We start from the raw sequence: 23,319 nt of genomic DNA on the forward strand, positions 1-23,319 counted from the left end.
ATATACTTTTTTGACATTTTCTTATCAGACAAATTTTCTTATCGGTATGCCAAACGACAAAAGCTACCACCTATGAGGAAAGTTTCTTGTAGCTGAGAACAGTCAAGCAACTAAAAAGCTTGAAAAAATATACAATTCGATTTAACTAATGCGATTATTGAGATAAATTGATAGATATGCATTTAACTAATTGAGTGGAACTGATAATAAACTTCGATTTCATTATACTTACTTGAAATAATGAGACAGATGTGGCATTATTCTGTAATTCTACAATATCAAAGTGGCAATATTGTTTTACGTATATTTGTTTCTCCTATTCAGGAGACCTGAAAAATAAAATTCAGCTGTAGTTCTTCCAAATTTTTTTGAAAAATTGTTAACAAAAGTGCATTTGACAAGAACCGCCTCCAGAAATATGACTGGCACAAGATTTGCTCGCACAGGACGTTGCCGGTTTTTTGTGTGCTTAGCTGTACTGACTGCGATGCTTTGTATGGTGGCGATTTTTCACAGTTCTCAACAACAATTGGATGAGACACGCGAGCAACGCTTACGTTGCGAAAGGCAACAGGAACAACTAAATGAGCAACTTCAAAGTATGTGAAAGGAAGAAAATTTGTTTTTGTTACAAATGTCTAAATATATTATACTTGATTATAGATATGGTGGAACAAAAATACAATCAACAAAAAACGTCGGAACAGGAGCGAAATGAACAAATGGAAGCTCGACATAATTTGGAACAGAAACTGAAAGAACTGACTATATTACGAACAAATGAACAAATGGATATACACTTACGCTATGATAAGTTACAACAGGCGCATAAGTTATTGAAAAGTGAACATAATGAGCTAGTTACCGAATGCCAGAAAAGCAAGAAAGAACTAATGGAAAATACCAATGCTTTGGAAAAGAAACTACAATCTTTGCGTTCAGAGGCGGATAAACAGAAAAATATACTCAATGGGGAGATTACATTGTGGAGAGTGAGTTGAAATCTTACACAGATATTTTTTAAAAATCTAATATTTCTACATAATCATATTTGAATATTGTAGGAAAAGTATAATTCTATTGTTGTCGAAAAAGAACGACTTGAGGTTTTGCTGGGCGCGTCTGGCAAAAATTCAGAGTTACAAAGCAAAGTTATAAACTTGGAACACATAATCGCCCAATATGAGCAGCATTGTGACTATAAACCTGAGACCAAAAGTAACAACGAAAAACCTTTGAATCCTCCAAATACATTACGAAATACAAGCCCGCGAACGCGCATTGAGAAGTCCTTTAATGAACAAGTGCCAGTGAGTGCCGGCTTATATCACATCGATATTAAACTAACTAACAAAACGGAAGAAGTTGTTTCGACAAATACGAATCAAACTATTTCGCCCACTAACAAAACTATAGCTTCAAATTCTAACGCATCTAATGTTGAGCATAAAGAGAATGATAATGAAAATGTAATTTTAAAAGCTGGTAGCGATATTGTTGCTGGTGGTGTTGGGTTAGACGGGGTTGGCGGCTTTTTGCCTTATCTTTCACGTAGTAACCGCAGCTTAATACTAAATTCTGTTGAAAATTTTCAGATTTTACCTAAACCAATCGAAAAAGTTGCAGATGGGGCTGAGAGTGATGGCAAAGTATTGAATCAACTACGACAGCCACCGGCGAACCAATCAGATGCATCGGCTAACAACAAATTAGTTTTACCATTAAGTGCACCTCGAAAGGCAGCAACTACTGAAGCGTCAAAATCCGAACAACATGTACTCGAAGTAAATGGTCCAATTAAAGAGATAAACAATACATCTACTACTAGTAGCGCCTTTCCACCGCTACCAATGCCACCAAACCCACGTAAATTACCAGAGAATGTAGCGCCTATACCGGCCAATTTCGAGGAACTTTTGAAGGAAGACAATGCTAACCTGAAGGCTGATCTTGCGAAAGAGGCAGATGTAAATGCGGCAGAAGAAGTGCAAAAGCACGGAAATGATGGTGCAAAAAATAATAGATATGCAAATGCAATTAATGAAATGGAACCGAAGGCCTCAAATAAAGAAAAGGTTATTGCGGCCGCGAATGCAGGCAACGAGGATTCCGGTGCACATGAAATCAAAGATAATGAGTTCATAAACGATCAAAATTTTAATTTGCCAGCCAACGAAGAGAATAACTTCTTTGATGGTGGTGTTAAAAATGAACAGGCTGGCAACGTTGAGGAGAAGCCCAAAGGCGATGACAATGATGATGACGAGGGGCTTGTGGGCGCGGTAGATGCAGGAGATATAGCGGTTAAAAATCACAACTTGTTGGATACCAATAATTTAAACAATGAGGTTGCAGGCGATCAAGGAAAGGAATTTCCCGATGAGTTACGATTGGAAGAAAACAATGAAGAAGATGAAGATGGTAATTAACTCAATAAAATATACAATTTTTACAGACTTTTAAACATTTGCATTTACAGAAGATGATTATTCTAATCCGGGAGCGCGACAGCAAGGCGAACAAGCAATTAGAAATTAGACAAGAAAAACGAATAGTTTAATAGATAAGTATTTATAATAAGCGGCATTTGCACTGTGCACATTAACATTCGAATAGCAAAAAAACACAATCCAAACGAATAGCACACATCTCATTAAGCGCACATTAACACACATACACACCAGCCCCAGTTGAAATGCAAGGAAATGCAGCTATTTAAATAGTATACCTTATCAGGAACCTTCAAAATACCCAGTAAAGATATTGCATTATAAAATAAGAAAAATTTCGAAAATCCGTCAAATACTAAAGTGAATTTAGTATCTACTAACTATATATTTAATATGTATATGTAGACCTTAGTAGGTCTTTAAATTTAAGTCACAGTTCCATAACTGATCTGTTTTCACGGTTTTCTGTGATAGTATTAAAAGGGTTCTGTAATATTTGAGTCTGTTCTCACCTATGGTGCTCCCAGCGTACGTTTCGCTTCCTATAAAATAAACTTGCCTGCTTGTATACATGCGCATAACACTTAACATATTTATGTCCTCATATCGTCAAATTATATCGCATTCTGCTCACTGTTGCAATATAACATATAACACTGTATGTATATACATATATATGTATGCATATTATTGGCAGCTAAAATTAGCGCATTTTACGAACAAATATCTATTGTAAACACTTGTTTAGTTGAATTAAAAGTTAAATGTAAGATACAAATATACTTCAGTGTTAGGTTTGTAATTTTGTTTGAACTTTTTAAAATTGTCAAGTTTATTTAGACAAATTCTTGCTAATTATAGCGGTAATTTATCGATTTTATTTTTTCTTAGTATCTTCCAAAATTTAAAACCAGCAGTAGTAACAGATACTGATATCATTTAGCGTTTAAGAGAAAGTACTTTTTTGTAATTATTATTGTATGATCTTCATTTTAAATGTTAAATTAAATATGCTAAGTAAATTTCTTTTTACTCCCCTATATTTGTTGTTTTCTTTGTACTATAAATAGTTACATACATATGTTTGGTCATCTTGAAATTAGTTCATATTTTGTGCAACGACCCATAGATAAAACAGTGCTCCTTTGTACTACTGGAATTATAGATATTGCTTGCTTACGTCTGATCTGCTGGAACACGACCCATAACAATCAGAACTCGGAGTTATACCCAGCTTGAAAAAGTTAAGTCGTCAGCGGTCTCTAAATCTTTTACACCATTAACAACAACACCTATTATATGCTGAACAAGGTAAATTTGTCTCGAATCTCCTTGAAAGAAACGTCGAACAATTTATAAAATATTCATTCCTTCGACAGTCGGTTTTACTTTACCGGAACGAACAGACTCAGCATTTAAATTATTTCATCGGTGTTTTCCCTATAAACTGTATACTATATAGAAGTGAACAACTGACGAGGTGAGCAGATTTAGACATCTCCATCTATCTGTGTATACGGGAACTAATGTTTTAGTCGATATCGGAACGCTATAGTATAAAGCTGCCTCGCAAACTGTATCAACGAATTCCAGTGCATGTATGAAAAACTTTTTATTACGAGATATATTCACGAAATTTAGCAATTATTAGTGTCCAAGGCAATAGTACAATCTCCGAAGCAATAGTTCAGATCAGACTTCTTCTTTATTGGCTTACGCGGTTATAGTCAATCGGCCTACTATATCATACAGTTGTCTTACAAACACCCATGGAAGATATTATAGCTTAGGTGCACCCGAAGTTAACGTTTTTTCTCGTTAATTTAACATTCGAAGCTTTTCTTTAGGATCTTCTAAAGACTTTCGGAAAATTTCACTTATATAAAGTAATAACAACAACAGATTTAAAGTAATGTAAATACATACATAGGTATATTTAACTTTCCTTATTTAATTTTTAAACAAAATCAACACTCCAATATGATTAAAAGGTAACAGAGATTTATGTCAAAAAGCATAACACATATCATCCGATTATATCAAGTAGAAGTTTAATATAAATTTCTAACAGTCTTGATATATATTCAGATAAAAAGCGTTGTGCAAAAAGCAACATGTCCGCAAATCCTCTACATACTGCGTTGTCACATTCAGGTACAAATTTAAATGCAAGGAAATTTTTGTAATTGCCCTTGAACAGTGTTGGACAGTCTCAAAGCTTTGCGGAAAGCGGGTGTCGTTAATCTACTTATTTCATAACTGTATGGATCATTAAAAAAGAAACTAAAATCATATTTTTTAAATGCTGGCACACTCAATCAACCGCACTCATACCACGCATTGACGCCATTAAACGTTTTTGTATAGGAAGTTAGCGCCGGCATTTGGAAATATAATTTTCTCTACGCCAGTTTATAATAATTATGAGCTCTTTCCACCGGTAATAGATTTGTGATCACTGCGCTCTTGCTCGGACAACCAAGCCATCTGTTGAGAAAGAGTAAATATTTCAGTAAATCCAAATGTGTAAAGACAAAAAGAGTAAACAACCTTTTGTTTGTGTTGATGGGCAGCAGCATGGCAACGATCCAAAACCATTTTCTCGGTCAAAATGCCGTCTTCGGAAGCATAAACCGCTGCTTGCCAAGAGACTCCCAACTTTGAAATTTCACGGCCGGACATGCCTTCACAGATTTTCGCCATCTCCGTACAAGTAGCACCATAATCAAATTGATCCAGTTTGAAGCGCCTGTTACGAGTGGAAACATTTATTTATGTTGTTCATATACTATGACCTATTATTAACGACTTACTTGTGTCCTTCAGAAGCCGGCTGCAATACATATTTGTCGAAATACAGTCGTAACAAGCGTTCACGCTCCTCTAAGCCAGGCAGTGAAAATTCGACCATCTCATCGAGACGATCATTTATGGCATAATCGAATTGTTCGGGTGTATTAGAAGCTAACACCAACATAAACTTGGAGTTTTGCTCAGATGTGCGGTAAAGGAATGCATTTAAAGCAGCGCGCAAATCTTCGGATATGTGTTCCGATGAACGTTTGCGTAAGAATGCATCAGCTTCGTCCACAAAGAGTAGTAAGCCGCGACGACTAGCTTGTGACCAGTCAAAAACTTTATGGATGGCAGTGACACCCTCTTTACCCATAGGCGCTACATCACCACCAGTCATGATGGCATAATCCATACCCGAATGGGCGGCTAAACGTTTGGCAAACATTGTCTTACCGGTACCGGGTGGACCGTGCATCAATACGTTACGATACATTCCCTTATTGACGCGCGTATTTTTCGTTGCAATAGCAATGTCACGAAGGCGTTCCTCCAGCTTGGGATTCAAAATAACACCCTTTAAAGCGTCAGCTGGTTTAGAACGCAGCTTTTGCACATACTTGATTGGATGTTGTATGGCATCAAGAAATGCAAAACGCGACGTCTCACCAACCAATGTTGGTTTGCCTATGCGCGCTTCTACGTAACGGGATGTCACACCAGTTGCTCCTTTTGCAGCGTAAACACCCAATGCAAGCAGTGATAAACCACCAGCTGCAGTCAATACCTTGTCCCAGTCTGTGAGCATAGCTTCAACTCCAGCGCCAACAACTGTTCCAGCAGTGCTAAAAATTAGTTTACAAATTGTTTATTATTATTATTTTAAAATTAATTATTAAAATTATTTTATAATTAAAAATAATTACCGTATGCCTTCCAACACAGTTGTTCGATGCTCTTGGGCTTTCAGACGTATTTGTTCCAAGTTTATGTCGCGGTTTTCACGATCCACTTTAGCCTTAACACGCATTTCATGTTCCAGCAATTTAAGTCGATTTTTTTCTTTCATCTCAATTTCATGTTCAATGGTCTGGCGTCGCATGGCTTCTTGACGGGCCACACTTTCCTCTTGCCTGATAGTAATAAACATAAATAAAACTAACACTGAATATAACTGAAGTAATATTTACTCACTTTCTTAGGTTTTCCTCTTGGACTCGCTGTTGTTGACCCAATTGGTCTTCATAACGTTTTCTTGACAACTGATCCTGATATTGAGCCCGCAACTGCTGTTGTTTTGTTTCTTCCTGCAAGCATATAAATAGTTGAGTATATAAAAAACTATCTTTTGGTAATCAAATTAGTTCCTAATAGTCCCTAAAATTTGTTAGTAATTAATTAATATATAAAAAAATATCTTACAAGTAACGTTTTTCGTCTCTCCTCATGGTCAATTCGTTTTTGCTCAACTTTTGCTTGCTCAATGTGAGCTTCGTACTCTTTGACCTTTAACTGGTATTCTTGCTGCCTTGTCGATTCCTGCATCTTGGAAAGTTCCAAAGCTTCGCGGGCATGTTCTATGCAAATAATGAAAGTTTATTATTAAATTTCAAATTCATAAAATTATTATTATAAACAAATTATTTACATGCATAGTATATACATATATTTATTACATATGTATATATATTTATGACGAAATTATAGCGCTTTTGGTTATGCAACCGGCGAACGAACATCTTTTCGCTGAATGCATGGTTAGTTACTTACTTGAACGTTCCAATTGCCGTGCTGCTTCCGCAGCTCGTTCCAAAGCTGAGGAATCAAAACGATAAGCCTCCATGGCCTTTCGCTCTGCATTACTGAGCTGGGCATCACCGCTACGACTCCCCGCAGTTTTACCTTCTATGTCCGCTCCATCCACACTTAATTGTTCTTGAGGTTGTTGAGTTCTGTTCCTTCCGAGTAACCAGGACATTTTCAAAAATTATGATATTTTCACTTTAATACAACTGAAAGAAATGGTGGTAGAATAAAATACTCATTCACTGTGTGTAATCTTCCGTAGAGCAATTTATAAAAACGTGATGATTGCGGCGAATTCTTCTTCATACACGTTTGACTTCGCCAAGAAATGATCAGCTGATATAATCAATTAAATAAAAAAGTTTCTTAGGGATGGAATATTAATGTAAAAATTATACTGAATTTCTAAAAAAATTAAGCAGCTATATATACAGGACAGTTCTGATTTTTTTAGATTTTATTGTGAAAATTGCAATTTCACTAATTGAGATTCAAATAAGAATTATCACAATGTAAAGGGGAACTGCAGAAAAAAACGCTGAACGATAAATTTTACGACTTTTATTTAACAATCAAGTGATCGAAATCGAAAACGAATTGTCGATGTGAATTTGTTGTATTGTAAATAAAATAAAAGACCTGTGGAAAGCTATTGCTGTGAAATGACAGAAGTCTAGTTTATTATTAATTGATTTTATAAGTGTGAATAGTTTTACTTTGAAAGATGTCGGCTTACGATCTTAACCAGAAAACAATCTTCGTACTAGATCATACCCAATATTTTGGGATATCAAGCGAGGATTACATTCCCGTAGAATTACTCAAAGGCAAACCGAATGTCCCCGAAGGATCAAATGAGGCATCTAACTCATTTGGAGAGGATGTTCGATTTAGCAAAAGCTTATGGACTTGCTCAGTGGAGTCTTCTATAGAATACTGTCGTATAGTATGGGACCTATTCCCACGGGGTAAATTAGTTCGTTTCATTGTCAGTGACACAGCGGCACACATTGTCAACACTTGGAATCTGGCTACACAAAATATGTCTCATGTTTTAAATGCCATGGCACTAGTTGGCATTCCACCAGAAGATGGAGCGATGTCGTCAGAATTTTCGGTGATACATGGTTTACGTGCTGCTATAGAAGCATTAACGGAGCCAACGGAAGCACAGCTTGCACGTCTACAAGAACGCGAAAGAGGTGGAAGTCCAAATGTGGTGGCAAATAAGGGGCGTGTGATATGCATTACTTCCGCACGCGATAACACTAGTATGTTAAGTCTGGAAAATATATTCCGTAACGTCGTGGAAAAGCAAAATGAATTAGCTGCTAAACAACGCAAAATACTCCACATTGATCTCAGTCATTTCGTAATTATAAATGTTGTACCTCAGGGTCTTGACTCACTCGTGACAAACCGCGCCAAGATGGAATTTGCGCCAGGTGTATTTACTGAAATTCACACTACTAGTGCACCTAATATTTCAAATAAATTAACACATCTCATTATGAGCCATTATGACTTAGCAAGCACTACAGTAACTGGAATACCCATGAAGGTATGAATATATAATATGTGTATATATATATATGAGTTATTATTAATATGTTTTCATCCGCAGGAAGAACAAAACGCCAATTCTAGCGCAAATTATGATGTAGAGATTTTACATGCTCGAAATGCCCATACTTCTATATGTGGCAGTGAAGCCCTATTACCAACAAGTCGTAAAGAAGGGGCTGAATATGAAACCGTTACTTTAAAGTGGTGCACACCTAGAGGTTGTGGCTCTTCCGATATGCAACCATGTTTAGCTCAACATCGTGTAACTCCGGTTGATGTCACATCACGACCAAGCGCTTGTCTCATTACATTCTTATTAAATGGTCGTTCAGTATTACTTGAAATGCCAAGGTATATTGTATACTTTTTCAATTATTGGGAATATCGTTTGAATTACATTGTTATAGAAAAACTGGTGGAAAAACTACTAGTCATTTACTCTCGGCACGAGGTGGCGAAATCTTCATACATGCTTTACAAATCACACGTTCCTGTCTTGAAGACCTACCGTCAATATCAGAAGGACCAGGTGGACGTGTAACCGATTATCGTATATCTGATTTTGCATCTTTTATTAAAGCTCATCGCTTTGTACCACTCAAAGTGAAGCCGAAGACTGAGGAAAACCTGAGCAAAGCTCGCGACCGACTTCAGCGACGCTCACGCTATTTTCCACTGACACTAAACTCAAGTTTGATATTTAATCTACAGCGAAACCTTAACTGGGTGCCATTTTTTTTACGCAAAATTAGCAAAGAAGATATGGATAAAGCAGATGAGGCGCAATGTCAGCAATATATTTTCGAGCTTTACACTGCTGCATCACGAGGGGAACCTCTACCATTCCCAAATATGGGTGTTGGACGGTTAGTTTTTAATTAACAAAAATAGAAATATCGAATTAAAAAAAATAATTTTCAGGCTAAAAGGATCAAAAAAGGGTGATCAGTACAAGTTGTTATGTGCCGAATTAGAACTGTTGATACGTGCCTATGCAACAACCCCACATCACAAAGTCATTTTAGAGAGCGTGCAAAATGTGCGCGCTGCCTGCGGAGATGCTACAGTTAAAACAGAAAATGACGGAAGCCGTAAGTAAATCGTATTTTATTATCGAACGTAAATAAAAAATATCTAATTGCTACAACACTCTTTTGCTAAACTAGTGTATTTTACATTTGAAAAATGTTGCAAAAATGTAATTATAATTATAATAGCACTGTTAAGGATACGAGTTCTGTTAGATATTGTAGTAGGATATCTTTTTAAGAATGGATTGCTTTCAGTACCGTAGTAAATAAATGAGATAATAATTATTTAGATTAATGAACAGTAGGTTATCACACTAATGTAATTAATATAATTTGTATTGAAGGTGACTCAACTACTAAAGCTGTAATGCGTGATTCCCCCATGTCGCCTCCGCATTCAATGGACAGCAGCAGTAGTAGCATCGGAGTGCATAAAGCCCACAAACGTGCTCTCAGTGGCGGACAACGGTATGAGATGTTAGGAATGAATTACTATTATTTTCTATTTCACTTTTGGCTTTACAGATCCCTTTTGGACATTGTCACTAGCACCGAACGTAGTCAGTCTGCGAAGCGAGTTGATTTTTCAGGTCGTCTTTGTACACCCGCCGGACAAGTGGCGAAATTATACCCAGACTTTGGAAATAAAGAGAAGGATGCTAGCTCTACAACTTCCACCACAACTGCCGTTAAGGACGAAAACTTAGTCATTAAATCAGAATTGGGTTCTCGAAATTAAACTCAACAATATTTAATCAGTAATAAACAAAGTTGGATATACAAAATGTAAAAATTAAAGAGTTGACTTATAACAATAAGCAAATTTGAAATTTTAACTGTTTTATATAAATAAGGATATGCATAAGTATAAATATATGTATTTATAATAAAAATCCTTTCAGTTTAAACACATAACTGCATAAAAATAATAATGGTTTGTAAACTGAAACTGAACTAAACTCAAAACAGGTTAATTAATTTCGAAATTAAGAAAGCTAGTTATAAAAGAATGGTCGACTATATAAATATTACAACTTTTTACCGTTAACTTTCACGTCCGCATATAATATCAAAAAGACACAAAAGATAATAAATTTATATCAAAACAATATTTAACGTATTTATGCAATAGTTTTCTATGCTTCCTCTTCTAATTTATCCTTTTATGACGTCATCATCATCGCAATTCGCTTCCTTATTATTTATGTGCTTTACGATGCGTGTGAGAACATACTTTACATTTTTATGAAGTTATCGGGTATTGTTTTCACTATGTTACAATCGATTACAATACACATAATTTATGATATATATGATGCATTTTTCACATCATTAATAATTTTAGAAACACTTTTATTTAATTAATTGTTAAACACCGGTTGTTAAAAACGTTTTAGCAAAAACAAGTGATGATGAAATTTTTAGCAACTTTATTAAAACTCAGATGTTGAGTAATTTCGATAAACATATCCAAACATATGATCATTGTTTATATTTGTAAGCACATCTCTATAGTATCTTATTTTTGTATTACGAATGTAAACTATTTTCCAAACAAAATTTTTAAATAAAGTTTATTAAATTTGATCAATGGATACTGACTACAGTGTTTTGACCCTTAGCGATGAATCTTGTCGAACCTGTTTACAAAGCATTGCTGACACAAACTCCCTCGACGACGAAGTAGAATACGGCAATGATACTTTTGTTTTAAATAGCTTATTTATTCAACTCCTACGTGCTACTAATGTTCAAGTAAAAAGAATAATAACGCTTACGCTTACATATTATGTTAGTAATATGTTAATCTTTCAGGCACCGGCGCTCAATCAATGTGGGGGTCAAACATTACCAAATCGCATCTGTGCAGATTGTACCCTTAAACTTCTAAGTGCTTACGATTATATTTGTTTAGTGGAACGGTCAGAAACTTTGTTAAGACAATATCAAAAGTCGTATCATACAAAATTAAAGACAGATGTAGAATCGTTTGTTATTACTGAATTAAAAAATGACACAAATAATGAAGATAGTCAAAATGTCGAAGAATTAGAGACAGAATATCTACTTGACGACTATAATAATGAGGAAGATGTTGCAGATGTAGATAAGGAAAGAAGCGATGACGAGGTTTCTATTCAAAGCAAAAGTGAAACTTATATGGACGATGAGCTTCAATTTGTAAAATTTGAAGCTGTAAACATCGAAGAAGTTACAGAACAAGTAGAACAGGTTAATAACAAGAAGTAATGGTGCTCTTGAATTTTTATTAATCAGTATTTAATCAAATTTATTTCTTTTCTAATTAGAAGGCATAAAAGAACAACTGAAAATGCTGACATTGTTGGGAAAAAGCAAGCAAGATTCGCTATCGGCTCTCGCCTAGGGACATTTGTCACAACCAATTGGCGCAAGTGTCCTCATTGTGAACGTGTTTTTGCCAGAAATATAACGTTGGAAAAACATATACAAACAGCACATACAAATGTGCCACCAGAATGTATTGCTGCTATTGCGCCAAAACCTACTGAGGATAAGCCAATACAATGTGACCATTGCCCACGCACTTTCGCTAGACCCTTTGCCTTGGAGCGACATCTAAGAGCCATGCACCCGACGACTACGATTGCCAATAATGCTGAATCAAATACAAATCCCACTGACACTGCAAAAACGAAAAAAACTTACAAGCGTGGAATATGCCCCCACTGTGGTCGAAGCTTCGCTCAAGCAAGTTTAGTGATACATATACGCCGACACACAGGTGAAAAGCCATACCAATGTGATGAATGTCAAAAGGGTTTTCCTCGACGTCAGGATTTAGTGGTACATAAGAGACAACATACTGGGGAAAGGCCACATGTATGTACTATTTGTGGAAAATCGTTTACAAGACCAAATAAATTATCGCGACATATGCGTATACATACTGGACTCCGACCGTACAAATGTTCGGAATGTCATAAATCATTCACACAATCGAATGACTTGCGTATTCATATGCGACGACATACCGGAGAAAAACCTTATAAGTGCAATATTTGCAATGAGGCTTTTATAAGTGGTACAGCGCTCAAAACTCACCGCATAGCAAATAATCATGCTGCACCACCTGATGCCGAAAACGATCCATATGCGAAATGTCGATTAAATAAAGCAATTAAACTTGATACATGCGAGTGATTTTGAAAAGGAAAATTAATTAAATATTTAATACCGCGATTGCAGGTAAAGCAATAAAAACAAAGTTCTGAATTTATTATTGCTAACCAAGCTCTTAAGTGATTAATTTGAGAAGACGATTTAAGATTTGCGATGTAACACTAGGATAAGTAAGATCTTGACAAGTTCCAATGATTTTGATATAAATCCATCAACATTTTGACGAAGCGCAAATTATTGGACTCCATCTGTTTTAATGCGCTTAAAATTTCATTAATTTTATAAGTAATGTTTTGAAACAAAATATTTAGTTTTGAAGCATGATTTATTATATTTCTTTTCAAGCGGATTTCTAAAGAGCTCAGTTTTATTTGTGTTTATTATTACTCAACGCGAATATTTTTTGTATAGTTTAAAAGTTTTAAATTCATAATGAATACACCTATTTGAAGTCGAATTTCTTTATATACATTAATTCCGTTTTGTTCAATGATGCCGAAAGATAATTAAAAAAATATATATATATATGTATATATTACCTGTAGTTAAAATAAGAGACATAAGCAAATATTTAAATCAAGACAAAAAAATAATAAAAAAAAAATAAAGCATTCGAAAGAATACAATGCATTTCTTTTCTACAATAAAAAGAGACTACACTCAAGCGACATTGAATTAATGTCTACGCCAATGGGATGAAGATGAGTATGTTGAACGTGAACGGGAACGCGAATGTTTCCTCGACGAACCATGTCGCGAAGATGAATGACGAGTTCGCCTGTCGTTGTCATCCTCTGCGCTGGAGTGGCGATAACTGCTGCCACGTTGGCTATGGTGATGACTACGCTGACGACTACGACTACGACTGCGCCCCCTCCTTGTTCTGCGATGACTACGTTCATCGCGGCTTTTACGTCGATCATACTCATGTTCACGCCTTTTCTTAGACGAAGTCGATGTGCGACTGTAGTGGCTTGATTGTTGCGAAGAAGATGACGATGATGTTGATGATGATGTACTCGAGGAATCTGTATCGCTTGATGATGTTTGCGATTCCTCCTTGCCATCATCCTCGTCACTCGAGTGATCTTCTCGTTTATTTTTATGATGGCGATGCTCTTTTCCGCGATCTTTATCACGCGTACTTTCATGCTCCCTATTGCGCTTTCGCTCTCGTTCGCTTCCACGTTCCCTATAACGATCACTTTCACGATCTCTATGATCATAATGCCTGCTACGATGACTGCGTTCCCTTTCCGTACGTGAAGCGGATGAACGACTGCTGCTCGCACGATGACCTTTCGTAACTTTATCATAAGCAGCCTCAGCTGCGTTTAATAAGTTTTTATTTAGTGCCGTTACGCTACCACCACTACTATCGTCAACAAGTTTACTTGCTACATTGTATGCGATATGGGTACTTTCGGGCGGCATTGCAATCGATGACGTTGACGTACTTCCTGTGGCCAGCACCACTGAGGAGGCGTTTGTGGTAGATGCAACAGGAAAAACTGTGCTGCCATTTGGATTTCCACTCAAATTTGCATTTACGCCGTGTACTTTCGACATATAAGTTGCGGCAACAGCAGCGGCGCTTTTCGAATCTTTATTATCGCTGAAACGTGTGGTTCGCTCTTTGCGGGAATTCCGATCCTTCTGACGTTTGCCTACGAATATAAGTTATTAACAAATTTATTTTTTTTAGGTTACTATTAAGCGATATTTTGAAAAAAATGTTAATACATAATTTCATAAACAACTAGAAAATGGAAGACATTTATAAATACACACTAATATTTACGAAGGCATGTTTAAAACCTAAAACTAAAAATGCTTTGTTTGGAAGGCTAAATGAATTCAAAACATCCACTTCCGTATGGTATTGGTTGGCACTTGCTAAATGGTTTTTCGATCAGAATAAATTTTAAAGGGATTAACTGAATAATAAATAAGATACATAATGAAATTATATTCAAACAAGGAGTCATTTGTTTCAATTAGAACTAGGCAGATACACAAGATTTTAGTTAACCCAAATATTACTACTGCTCTAAATTTGTTTGTAAAATTCTACCTGTATCGAAATAGATTGCTTATAAGCTCTTAATAATAATACTATGCATTATTAAGCTAACTTCTAATGTTTAGAAATTTTAAAAATAAAATTATGGAAAACTTTTCCATTCTAGTAATTTTAGACGTTTTTCGCCGATTTTTTTTTTTTTTTTTTTTTTTGTTCAAATTATTTAGATTTGGCAGAGAAAGTGTATACGAACAAACGCACCGTTTGAGTTTTGTAACTTTGTTTCAGTTGTCTCACCAAAATCCCGGTCGTATGATTTACTAACTGTGCTTATTGTGGCCGTAGACGTTGAGTTTTCTTCATTACGCTCTACATCGCCGACTGTAATCTCTTTCTTGTACGGTTTATCATCGTCCTTTTGCTTTTCCAAAGAAGTGTAATACTTTAGTTTTTGCTCCTCACGTGCCGCACTCGCAGCAATACTTTCCTCAATATCATCAGTTATTTTAGCAAAAGCGCGTCGCTTCGCACGTATGGACGCCTATATACGTACATAGACGACAAAGACAATGTTAAACAGTGCAGTATTATTTAAAACTTAGACAGTTATACCTTTATTTCTTCCTCTGAGTCATTGTTTGGATCATTATCCGCGGAAGCACCATCCTCGGAGTCGCTGCTCTCATCACCTGTAGAATCATCGTATGCTGCTAAGCCTAGAAATAATTTTGCTGCTAATTCGAATGCTAAAACTTTATTCATTTAGTACTGTGATTGTAGTCTACAACAGGAACTAACCCCACAAGTATTGGGCGATAGTAATATTTATTAGGGGAGAGAAAATGTAGAACAGTTTGCTAAACAATTTATAGCAGCAATGCACACAATTTGGCATTAAAGTGATCCCATTTGAAAAAACTTTATCACAGAATTGATATTTTTCACTCAAGAAGTAAAACTTTTTGAAGAAGCTTTAACTAAATTTCACAGTTTTATAGCATGGACCATTAATAGTATGCATATTAAAATTTATCCAACTGTAGTTTGTAATGTATTTTGGAAAGTGAATTATTGTACAGTTTACCTGCCAAACTTTTCAAACAGAAACGAATCAATTTTTTACAAATTAATAAAACCGACAGAAACTACATAATAACAACCAATATGTGGAAATATATACACGTACAAATGTATATTTCTATAGCCTATAATAAACATAAAGAGTTGACTTACCCAATTTCCCGGTTATGGAGGATAGCGCGCTTTTACGGATCACTTGAGCTGATGACGCTTTGTTTATACAAGTTCGTAGGTATCGAGTATATGTAAAATGTACATAATTTCATTTGGTTAACAGATAAAGTTCATTCTAATTAACATGGTTGCAGTATAGAGAGGCAAGTGTTAATCAACGTAGACATTAAGAATTGCAAATATTTTATGCATGTTCAACATTGCACCAATGCCTCAGCAACGATAATATCACATAAACACTAGAAGGAAATATGCATATGAAATAACTTAAAATTTAGACTTAGTACCTTTGGCTTTGTGCGCATTGACAGCTTCTTGCGCCAAGTTTGCGATCTCCTGATTTGTAACATCAAGTAGGAGTTCGGTTAATGTTGTCCGCACCACTATCATCTAAGCATGTTAAAATTTTAAGAATTTCTCCCCAAGGTTGGTCAAAGGGGTAAGAACGAATTCAATTTGTATATGAGGGTAGGTGTATCATATAATTAACACGGTACAGAGGCACATTTTTATTTTTGCCGAAACGATCAGTTGTAAAAGTTCATTTCAATTTCATTATGTTTAGTTGTGATTTCAAATCATCATCATACATTTGTATGTTTGCACATCAAGACAGCACATACAAACACATGTTTGGCGTTAACATCACATATGTGTGTATAAAATGGCGTATTTCGATTTGTTTATTAAATGAAAAACAAAAATTAAAGCTTAGTGTACTAAAATATATGTATTAAGATGAAAATTAGTTTCAATGTACATACCAGGTCCGCAAGTCTATCTTCATAGCTTCTTTTACCCTTATAATTTTGCTGTTCAGTACTATTTTCGTTATCTGTATCGTATTCCGCGCTACTATTGCCACTGCCATCATCGTCGTTGGACGTCGTTGGATTTTGAGGTAGAACCAACGTGTCATCGCTTATTGCCACGCCATCTAAGTCTTCTAGTTCACCGTCATCCTCACAACCTGATCTATCGTTCTCCCTCTCCTAAATTGTTTTTTATTTAGTAAAACAGTTGTGTTACCTTTCATCATTCTCTCTAAAGTCCTCATACTTAGAGAGTTTCAAATGAAAGGTTTCATGTAGCGAGGCCGGAAGTAACACTTCAGCCTTTAAGTTACTAAATAAGGATTTTGAACTTACCGCAGACTGTTTATATTTCATGTTTACCGTGTGCGTTGCATCATCGGTTGTACCTACAAACTCAGTATATTTGGTGTCATCAATACCTTCCGGATCTTCGTGTTGCTTATTTTGTTCCCTTTCTAATTGTTTCTGTTTTTCCCGCTCCATTTTTTCTAAACCCTCCCTTTAACCAACAAAATAATATTAAAAACATATTTTTTTAGAAATTCATATTCACCTTATCCAAGCTGGAAGCATTTTCCTTTTCTTTGCATCCACCACGGATTGCGTTGGGTTTTGTTCTCCTGTATTAGCTGAAATCATTCTTACAATGTTAGGGTTTGGTACATTCATCTTTAGTAGGGATGGTATATGTGCTGTTGGGTTTGACATGGGACTATTTAATGGTACATTTAACATAGTTGGTGGAACCGGGGGTGGCAAATTTATACGTGGTGGCCATACGGTGGCATTCCATTGTGGTGCAGATGAAATGATTGGCGTGGTGTTATTACCTAAATGTGATAAAAACAATATATATATATATATATTATTTAGTATATTTTATCATACCTATACCGGGTATATTTTCAGCTACCGGTGGTCCAACAACTATATTTGGCTGCTGCATAAACCATGGAGATTGTGGTTGCATAACTGGATGATCTCTATTTTTACCTAGTTGCGTTGAAGGCGTTGGAGAGGGTGGTGTATCACCACATCTCGCACTTTCTTCGTCTTCGTCCATATCCATATCGGCTTCTCCTTTTTCATCGAATGATTTCTTAATTGCGGACGTGGTTGTCGAAGCTGTCATCTTCACCTCATTAGGTGTATTACTAATATTTGGTGGTGGCGGTGCATCTGGCATTGATATAAAATTACTAGTGTCATGCATCTGAATCCATTGTTGGGCCATAGCTGCCCAGTCTATCGACCCACTCATTCCAGCAAATTGATTTAGACCGCTTAAGCCGTCTCCACTGGAATCGCCGGCGGAGTACATTTTGAAATTTTCTTCTTTGATATTTGCACGATATATAATCCAACCAGCACACTTTTCAAAATATATAATTTTTATAAATTCAGACAAATATTTCTATTAATACGCCATCTTTTGTAAGATAAAATACTCTTGTTTTCCTAGCGTTTTGCAAATTAATATAAATTTTACAGTGGTGCCATATGAATGTAAAATAAATCAATTAAATGAGAGAAATAAAAAAGTTTTAACTTCAAACTGTTCATTATATTCCAATATCCTTCAATCCAACAAAGCCGAAAAGTTAATTTGGTAGTGCTATAAATAAAACTGTTTGAACAAAACAAAAGAATAAAACAATTTATTCGATTTTGAATATCTTCCTCCACACATTTATCGTTTGATTTTTGCAAATAAATTATTTACGCAATATACACAATAGGGGTATTCTCTTGCTCTTGCAAGATTGCAGATTGCAAAAATACTATACCGAAATATACAAGAGCACGAGAGCACCCATTGCAGAATCTAGTGATATATGAACGGCTGATTCGGTCAATTTATTGTTATTAATTGGCGCACCTTCTGCATACATTTTTATCAAAAAAAAACTAACAAATCTTTATAATTTAAATAGAAATTGTCAAATCTATTTAAAACTTACCTTCCTCAACAATTTAACGACGTAATATCTTTATGTATAATGACAGCTAAAACAGGGTTGCAATTATATTTTTGACACCAAGAGGAAATATATGCAATTCTTGCACCGTGCAAGGGTTTTGCAAGAGCAAGAGAATACCCCTATTATTAAACATATATCTACTATTCAGCAAAAAAATTATAGAAAAATTGAAATTTTATGTTCCGATTTTATATAAATTTTGAGATATGGCCACGCTATTAAACAGCCTTATCGACGGAATAATTTGATGTCTAAATGCATTTGTCACTTACCAATACCAATAAGTTTTCAAAAAGGGCTGTTATACGCACATTGCATTTTCAAACGGCATTTTAGCTACAAAATTGTTTCATGTAAAGAATAATTTCTTATTATAAGTAACTGAAATAATAAAGAAATAAATTGAATACAAAGACGAAATGTATAGAAAGCCAATTAGTGCTTTAAATGGCAAGGAGAACCATTTGCAGGCGATAAAACCGCTTCCTCCGCCACCACAGAAACAGCATAATTCGAAAAATGTAAGTGATTAAAATGATCTTTTAAGTAAGAACCGAGAGTAACAGTACCAATACAAAATTATAGACTTTAAACGAAAATATGAAAGGCGTATCCCCAATTGCTATGCCAAGACCAATGCCTTCCAATAGAGCTGGAAATTTGTTAGGAGGTCTACCTGCTTCAAGAACAACTCAAGTTACATCTACAGCTGTCACGCAGAAGAAATTATTAACAAACAACAATTCTGTTCGCACAATAACAGGACCTTTGGTATCATCGACCACGAAACACATAAGCCAACAAGCCGTTGCACCTACAACTACAGTATCCATGACAAAACCTAGTGTCTCTGTCGTTTCAACTTCATCTAGCAATAAGGTTGCAAGTAATCAAACAGAAAAAGAAAAATCCAATTTCGAACCAAATGCAAACTCAACAGAAGTACCACCGAAAACAGTTACTAAAGTAGAAGACAAAGATTCGAAAGATGAATCAAATAAAGCTGAAAACGAAAAGACTGGTGAGTGTAACAAAAAGGAAAAGAAATCGTGGTCATTGAGCAATTTCGATATTGGAAGACCACTTGGACGAGGCAAATTCGGTAATGTATATCTTGCACGCGAAAAAGAATCAAAATTTGTGGTTGCACTCAAAGTGTTATTTAAAAAGCAGATACACGAGTCAAACGTAGAACATCAAGTAAGGCGGGAAATTGAAATACAATCACATTTAAGACACCCTCACATACTGCGTTTATACGGTTATTTTCACGATGATGCACGCATTTATCTTATATTAGAATACGCGCCCAAGGGAACACTTTTCAAAGAATTACAATCACAGCCATTGAAACGCTTTAACGAACCGACCTCCGCAATTTATATACGCTCTCTAGCATCTGCATTGCAGTATCTGCATGAGCGTGATGTTATACATCGCGATATTAAGCCGGAAAATTTATTGTTGGGACATAAAGGAGATTTGAAAATAGCAGATTTTGGATGGTCAGTGCACGAACCGAACTCCATGCGCACAACATTATGCGGCACACTTGATTATTTGCCACCTGAAATGGTGCAAGGCAAGCCACATACTAAAAATGTAGATCTTTGGAGCTTAGGAGTTCTATGTTACGAACTTATTGTGGGCCGTGCGCCATTTCTTGCTACTGACTATGACGAGACATATAAAAAAATCATTAAAGTTGATTACAAATTACCGGAATTTGTTTCACGTGCAGCAGCACATTTTATTTCTAAGCTTCTGGTGTTAAATCCTCAACAACGCCTTCCGTTGGATCAAGTATTTCTACATCCTTGGGTTGCCGCACACATTAAATAACAACTATACATACGACATAAATCAATTTTTCATATTTATTTATATCATTTAACATACATAACGAAAGGATAGCAAGTATGATAATTTGGAAATATAAAAGTTTCTTATTCTGAGAAAATGTTTAAAAAGAAATTAAAAGACGTCTGCGTATATTATTTGTATTATACATACATATATATATATACATGTGTCCGTGTGTGTATAGAATGATTAACCTTATAGAGAACATTAAGCGCTATCCTTTCTTTACTCCATGTTAGCGCTATTTTTTAAACTTCTGTATTGCAACATTGTCAGTGTGCACTTTTTAGTTTTGCATGTTTTATTAGTGTAGTGATTTTGATATTTAGTAGTTCGTTTTTATTTTTAATTTTGAGCTGATTTATTTTTTTACATATGTAAATGGATTTATCACAAGGCATTCGAAACCCCCTCAACGGTATTCATTTATTAAATTAAATCAATTGTTAAAAATGTCTTTTTAAATGAGAAATAAAAATTTGCATTTTATAGCTAAAAATTGTAAATCTTAATGTGTCTTATTAGTTTGGCAATATGTAAAAGCATTCGAAAATTTCAACAATTCCATAATTTTTAGCTGGGAACATTCACACTCAACTTAGTGGGTGTGGTAAAAGTGTTCAGAAGTCAAAAACTTCACACACTATTCAGCTGCTCAAATTTGCATTTCAATGCTTTTCAAAAATTAATTTAAAAAAAATATCTTAATACGGAACTTGGGGAGCTATTATAGAAATTCAAAATTCTATCAAATAACTGCTTTGGGTTAAAATCTGGCTTATAATTTCCTAACATAAAGGTAACAATGAATCCAGATCCAACTATACGAAAAGTCGTACAAGTGGCGGAGCAAGCACAACAGCCTTTACATGGTAAATATGTACATCTTATTTATACTTTTATTTCGAATAAAATTTTTTAATCACGATAATATCTGTAGTGCCCGTGGTCGTCGGCAATCAATGTTTTATAATCACACAGCAGGATGTCAGGAGAATTGAAGATTCTCGTCTATATTCTTACAATAAATTGAATGCGAAGGGTAAGTTACATTAGTTTGTATCTAATTTTTATTGTATTACTACACTTTAGCAGATGTCACAATTTCGTTAAAAATTTTCATATCGGAATTAAATTAGATAAACATTTTATTTCACATTCAGGCGTCTTTAAACTGATTTGAATTAACGTAGAGATGCGTTAGATGGATACTGTAGGAAATTTACAAAATAAAATGTAATATACCTGGAAGAAAATTATTTCGAATATAAATGTTCCATCGAAAAAAGGGTAGCAATCTCAAAAGTAGATCTTTTGGTTTTGATTTAATTTTACATTTTTCTTTGATTATAGAAAGTGATTCCATGTGTTATTTTTCAATGTACGTGTTAACAACGGTTCTATGGTTTATATTCTGGCAATACCCGTTATTTCAACAATGATTCTAAATTCAAATAGAAAATATTTAATTGATACAAAAACAATGACTGGACTCATGGCAGGGAAATCTTTAACCAACAAACATGACACTCGACACTTAAAGGACCCATCCATCCCATTGAAACCGGACTTTTTCTTAGAATCAGACTGGTGAAAATATTGTTACAACAACAATATGCAAATATTTAATTCCGTTTTATCAAAATTTAGAGTATTTCCCTGCCGACAGATGTGAACCAAAGAAAAATTAGAACATGTTTTTTTGATACTAACCTTTGAACTAAACCCTCATTAAAAATTAATCGGCATTTAAATACATTTTTTTTTATAACTAATACTGGAAAATCGCCTTATTATGTTCGCATAATTAAACTTAGGCGAAGTGGTCCCAATGGATACTATGGACTCCAATGTAAGTGGACGTGATGCTTTTTTAGCCTGTATCCGTCAGCCAACACAATTTCAGCAGAACGCGTCTATTAATCCATGTAATATAGGATTTTTGTCGGATCTAGTCGCACGTGCCTGTAATATAACTGCAGCAATGCAGCAGCAGCAACAGCAACAACAGGGTACACAAATGGCAATGACAATGCCCGATTTACTGGCATATAACCAGGCACAATGTGTACAAAGTGCAGGCTATTCACCGGTTGCAGCAACGCTTCAGCAACAATTGGATTGGTCGAAAGCTTGCGACACGATGCCGCCACAAGCTTCCATGGTAGGATTTGTTCTTTAGAAATATCTTCTATTATATTTTTATATAAGCATGTTAAGCTATTCATATAAATTTTGTAGCATCCACTGCACTATACTACGGCCACATCGACAACGGAGATTGCGCGAACTCAATGCGTTCCCCATACACCCTCTACGAAAAACCATTGTTGCACACGCGGTTGCAATACCATGGATATTGATACCAGCTTATCACCGAATTCGCAAGCACCCCCCACCACAAGTTCGGCCACTTGTTTGTGCGCACGTCAACAGGCGAAACAACGTAAAATGACACAATTTCGACTCTAATGTCGTAAATCAGATTTTTGTATAAATAAGTGAAAACTGTTGACGTGTTTTTTTCGTCGTATGATCTCATTTATGTAACTGTTAAACATTTTTTATCTTTTG

The 23,319-nt window shown here is 35.3% G+C and overlaps 7 protein-coding genes across 10 annotated transcripts; 5 read left to right on the top strand and 2 right to left on the bottom strand.

Moving 5' to 3' along the window:
* The first annotated feature begins 295 nt into the window (after nucleotides 1-295).
* LOC120767027 (transcription activator MSS11) lies at nucleotides 296-3,048 on the top strand. Of its 2 annotated transcripts, XM_040092871.1 has the most exons (5): nucleotides 300-599; nucleotides 664-992; nucleotides 1,065-1,310; nucleotides 1,596-2,421; nucleotides 2,480-3,048. In XM_040092871.1, exons 1-5 carry the CDS (start codon nucleotides 419-421, stop codon nucleotides 2,536-2,538), a joined length of 1,641 nt encoding a protein of 546 aa, XP_039948805.1. In that variant the 5' UTR covers nucleotides 300-418; the 3' UTR covers nucleotides 2,539-3,048. The 2 variants fall into 2 exon arrangements, with proteins under 2 accessions (XP_039948804.1, XP_039948805.1); XM_040092870.1 differs by having other exon boundaries at nucleotides 296-599; nucleotides 1,065-2,421.
* Nucleotides 3,049-4,377: 1,329 nt separating this feature from the next.
* On the bottom strand, nucleotides 4,378-7,367 carry LOC120782435 (ATPase family AAA domain-containing protein 3A homolog). Its single transcript, XM_040114720.1, has 7 exons — nucleotides 7,014-7,367; nucleotides 6,666-6,820; nucleotides 6,438-6,550; nucleotides 6,170-6,376; nucleotides 5,264-6,088; nucleotides 5,001-5,199; nucleotides 4,378-4,937 (listed from the first exon to the last, which is right to left on the bottom strand). Exons 1-7 carry the CDS (start codon nucleotides 7,219-7,221, stop codon nucleotides 4,872-4,874), a joined length of 1,773 nt encoding a protein of 590 aa, XP_039970654.1. The 5' UTR covers nucleotides 7,222-7,367; the 3' UTR covers nucleotides 4,378-4,871.
* Nucleotides 7,368-7,506: 139 nt separating this feature from the next.
* On the top strand, nucleotides 7,507-10,469 carry LOC120782434 (protein asunder). Its single transcript, XM_040114719.1, has 6 exons — nucleotides 7,507-8,610; nucleotides 8,674-8,966; nucleotides 9,023-9,481; nucleotides 9,537-9,706; nucleotides 9,991-10,114; nucleotides 10,172-10,469. Exons 1-6 carry the CDS (start codon nucleotides 7,774-7,776, stop codon nucleotides 10,383-10,385), a joined length of 2,097 nt encoding a protein of 698 aa, XP_039970653.1. The 5' UTR covers nucleotides 7,507-7,773; the 3' UTR covers nucleotides 10,386-10,469.
* Nucleotides 10,470-10,924: 455 nt separating this feature from the next.
* LOC120782437 (zinc finger protein 420) lies at nucleotides 10,925-13,008 on the top strand. Of its 2 annotated transcripts, none has more exons than XM_040114722.1 (3): nucleotides 10,925-11,401; nucleotides 11,462-11,892; nucleotides 11,959-13,008. In XM_040114722.1, exons 1-3 carry the CDS (start codon nucleotides 11,237-11,239, stop codon nucleotides 12,827-12,829), a joined length of 1,467 nt encoding a protein of 488 aa, XP_039970656.1. In that variant the 5' UTR covers nucleotides 10,925-11,236; the 3' UTR covers nucleotides 12,830-13,008. The 2 variants fall into 2 exon arrangements, with proteins under 2 accessions (XP_039970656.1, XP_039970655.1); XM_040114721.1 differs by having other exon boundaries at nucleotides 11,131-11,401; nucleotides 11,956-13,008.
* A 106-nt stretch (nucleotides 13,009-13,114) lies between these two features.
* LOC120782433 (arginine/serine-rich protein PNISR) lies at nucleotides 13,115-18,380 on the bottom strand. Of its 2 annotated transcripts, none has more exons than XM_040114718.1 (9): nucleotides 17,795-18,380; nucleotides 17,454-17,730; nucleotides 17,234-17,399; nucleotides 16,850-17,077; nucleotides 16,373-16,475; nucleotides 16,065-16,121; nucleotides 15,444-15,547; nucleotides 15,093-15,372; nucleotides 13,115-14,475 (listed from the first exon to the last, which is right to left on the bottom strand). In XM_040114718.1, exons 1-9 carry the CDS (start codon nucleotides 18,219-18,221, stop codon nucleotides 13,484-13,486), a joined length of 2,634 nt encoding a protein of 877 aa, XP_039970652.1. In that variant the 5' UTR covers nucleotides 18,222-18,380; the 3' UTR covers nucleotides 13,115-13,483. The 2 variants fall into 2 exon arrangements, with proteins under 2 accessions (XP_039970652.1, XP_039970651.1); XM_040114717.1 differs by having other exon boundaries at nucleotides 17,789-18,380.
* Nucleotides 18,381-19,239: 859 nt separating this feature from the next.
* Nucleotides 19,240-20,842, top strand: LOC120770093 (aurora kinase C). The gene is made up of 2 exons (XM_040097247.1): nucleotides 19,240-19,403; nucleotides 19,468-20,842. The coding sequence occupies exons 1-2, from the start codon at nucleotides 19,302-19,304 to the stop codon at nucleotides 20,722-20,724; spliced, it is 1,359 nt and encodes a 452-aa protein (XP_039953181.1). The 5' UTR covers nucleotides 19,240-19,301; the 3' UTR covers nucleotides 20,725-20,842.
* A 37-nt stretch (nucleotides 20,843-20,879) lies between these two features.
* Nucleotides 20,880-23,313, top strand: LOC120770098. Its single transcript, XM_040097261.1, has 4 exons — nucleotides 20,880-21,617; nucleotides 21,686-21,787; nucleotides 22,563-22,909; nucleotides 22,987-23,313. The coding sequence occupies exons 1-4, from the start codon at nucleotides 21,551-21,553 to the stop codon at nucleotides 23,215-23,217; spliced, it is 747 nt and encodes a 248-aa protein (XP_039953195.1). The 5' UTR covers nucleotides 20,880-21,550; the 3' UTR covers nucleotides 23,218-23,313.
* Nucleotides 23,314-23,319: the final 6 nt, after the last annotated feature.

The sequence above is a fragment of the Bactrocera tryoni genome, chromosome 1, assembly GCF_016617805.1.
Source record: "Bactrocera tryoni isolate S06 chromosome 1, CSIRO_BtryS06_freeze2, whole genome shotgun sequence".
In the NCBI taxonomy this organism is placed as follows: Eukaryota; Metazoa; Arthropoda; class Insecta; order Diptera; family Tephritidae; genus Bactrocera; species Bactrocera tryoni.

What these genes read in the sequence shown, in the direction of transcription:
- LOC120767027 (XM_040092870.1), top strand. Translation starts at nt 419, where the DNA reads ATGACTGGCACAAGATTTGCTCGCACAGGACGTTGCCGGTTTTTTGTG. An exon ending in ACTAAATGAGCAACTTCAAA is followed by an intron (nt 600 to 663) that starts GTATGTGAAAGG and finishes ACTTGATTATAG; the next exon opens with ATATGGTGGAACAAAAATAC. An exon ending in CAATGAAGAAGATGAAGATG is followed by an intron (nt 2,422 to 2,479) that starts GTAATTAACTCA and finishes TTGCATTTACAG; the next exon opens with AAGATGATTATTCTAATCCG.
- LOC120782435 (XM_040114720.1), bottom strand. Translation starts at nt 7,221, where the DNA reads ATGTCCTGGTTACTCGGAAGGAACAGAACTCAACAACCTCAAGAACAA. An exon ending in ACGGCAATTGGAACGTTCAA is followed by an intron (nt 6,821 to 7,013) that starts GTAAGTAACTAA and finishes TTATTTGCATAG; the next exon opens with AACATGCCCGCGAAGCTTTG. An exon ending in CCCATCAACACAAACAAAAG is followed by an intron (nt 4,938 to 5,000) that starts GTTGTTTACTCT and finishes CTTTCTCAACAG; the next exon opens with ATGGCTTGGTTGTCCGAGCA.
- LOC120782434 (XM_040114719.1), top strand. Translation starts at nt 7,774, where the DNA reads ATGTCGGCTTACGATCTTAACCAGAAAACAATCTTCGTACTAGATCAT. An exon ending in GTATTACTTGAAATGCCAAG is followed by an intron (nt 8,967 to 9,022) that starts GTATATTGTATA and finishes ACATTGTTATAG; the next exon opens with AAAAACTGGTGGAAAAACTA. An exon ending in CCAAATATGGGTGTTGGACG is followed by an intron (nt 9,482 to 9,536) that starts GTTAGTTTTTAA and finishes AATAATTTTCAG; the next exon opens with GCTAAAAGGATCAAAAAAGG.
- LOC120782437 (XM_040114721.1), top strand. Translation starts at nt 11,237, where the DNA reads ATGGATACTGACTACAGTGTTTTGACCCTTAGCGATGAATCTTGTCGA. An exon ending in TACGTGCTACTAATGTTCAA is followed by an intron (nt 11,402 to 11,461) that starts GTAAAAAGAATA and finishes TTAATCTTTCAG; the next exon opens with GCACCGGCGCTCAATCAATG. An exon ending in GAACAGGTTAATAACAAGAA is followed by an intron (nt 11,893 to 11,955) that starts GTAATGGTGCTC and finishes TTTTCTAATTAG; the next exon opens with AAGGCATAAAAGAACAACTG.
- LOC120782433 (XM_040114717.1), bottom strand. Translation starts at nt 18,221, where the DNA reads ATGTACTCCGCCGGCGATTCCAGTGGAGACGGCTTAAGCGGTCTAAAT. An exon ending in TGAAAATATACCCGGTATAG is followed by an intron (nt 17,731 to 17,788) that starts GTATGATAAAAT and finishes TATCACATTTAG; the next exon opens with GTAATAACACCACGCCAATC. An exon ending in CAATGCGCACAAAGCCAAAG is followed by an intron (nt 16,122 to 16,372) that starts GTACTAAGTCTA and finishes GTATAAACAAAG; the next exon opens with CGTCATCAGCTCAAGTGATC.
- LOC120770093 (XM_040097247.1), top strand. Translation starts at nt 19,302, where the DNA reads ATGTATAGAAAGCCAATTAGTGCTTTAAATGGCAAGGAGAACCATTTG. An exon ending in AACAGCATAATTCGAAAAAT is followed by an intron (nt 19,404 to 19,467) that starts GTAAGTGATTAA and finishes ACAAAATTATAG; the next exon opens with ACTTTAAACGAAAATATGAA.
- LOC120770098 (XM_040097261.1), top strand. Translation starts at nt 21,551, where the DNA reads ATGAATCCAGATCCAACTATACGAAAAGTCGTACAAGTGGCGGAGCAA. An exon ending in AGCACAACAGCCTTTACATG is followed by an intron (nt 21,618 to 21,685) that starts GTAAATATGTAC and finishes TAATATCTGTAG; the next exon opens with TGCCCGTGGTCGTCGGCAAT. An exon ending in TGCCGCCACAAGCTTCCATG is followed by an intron (nt 22,910 to 22,986) that starts GTAGGATTTGTT and finishes TAAATTTTGTAG; the next exon opens with CATCCACTGCACTATACTAC.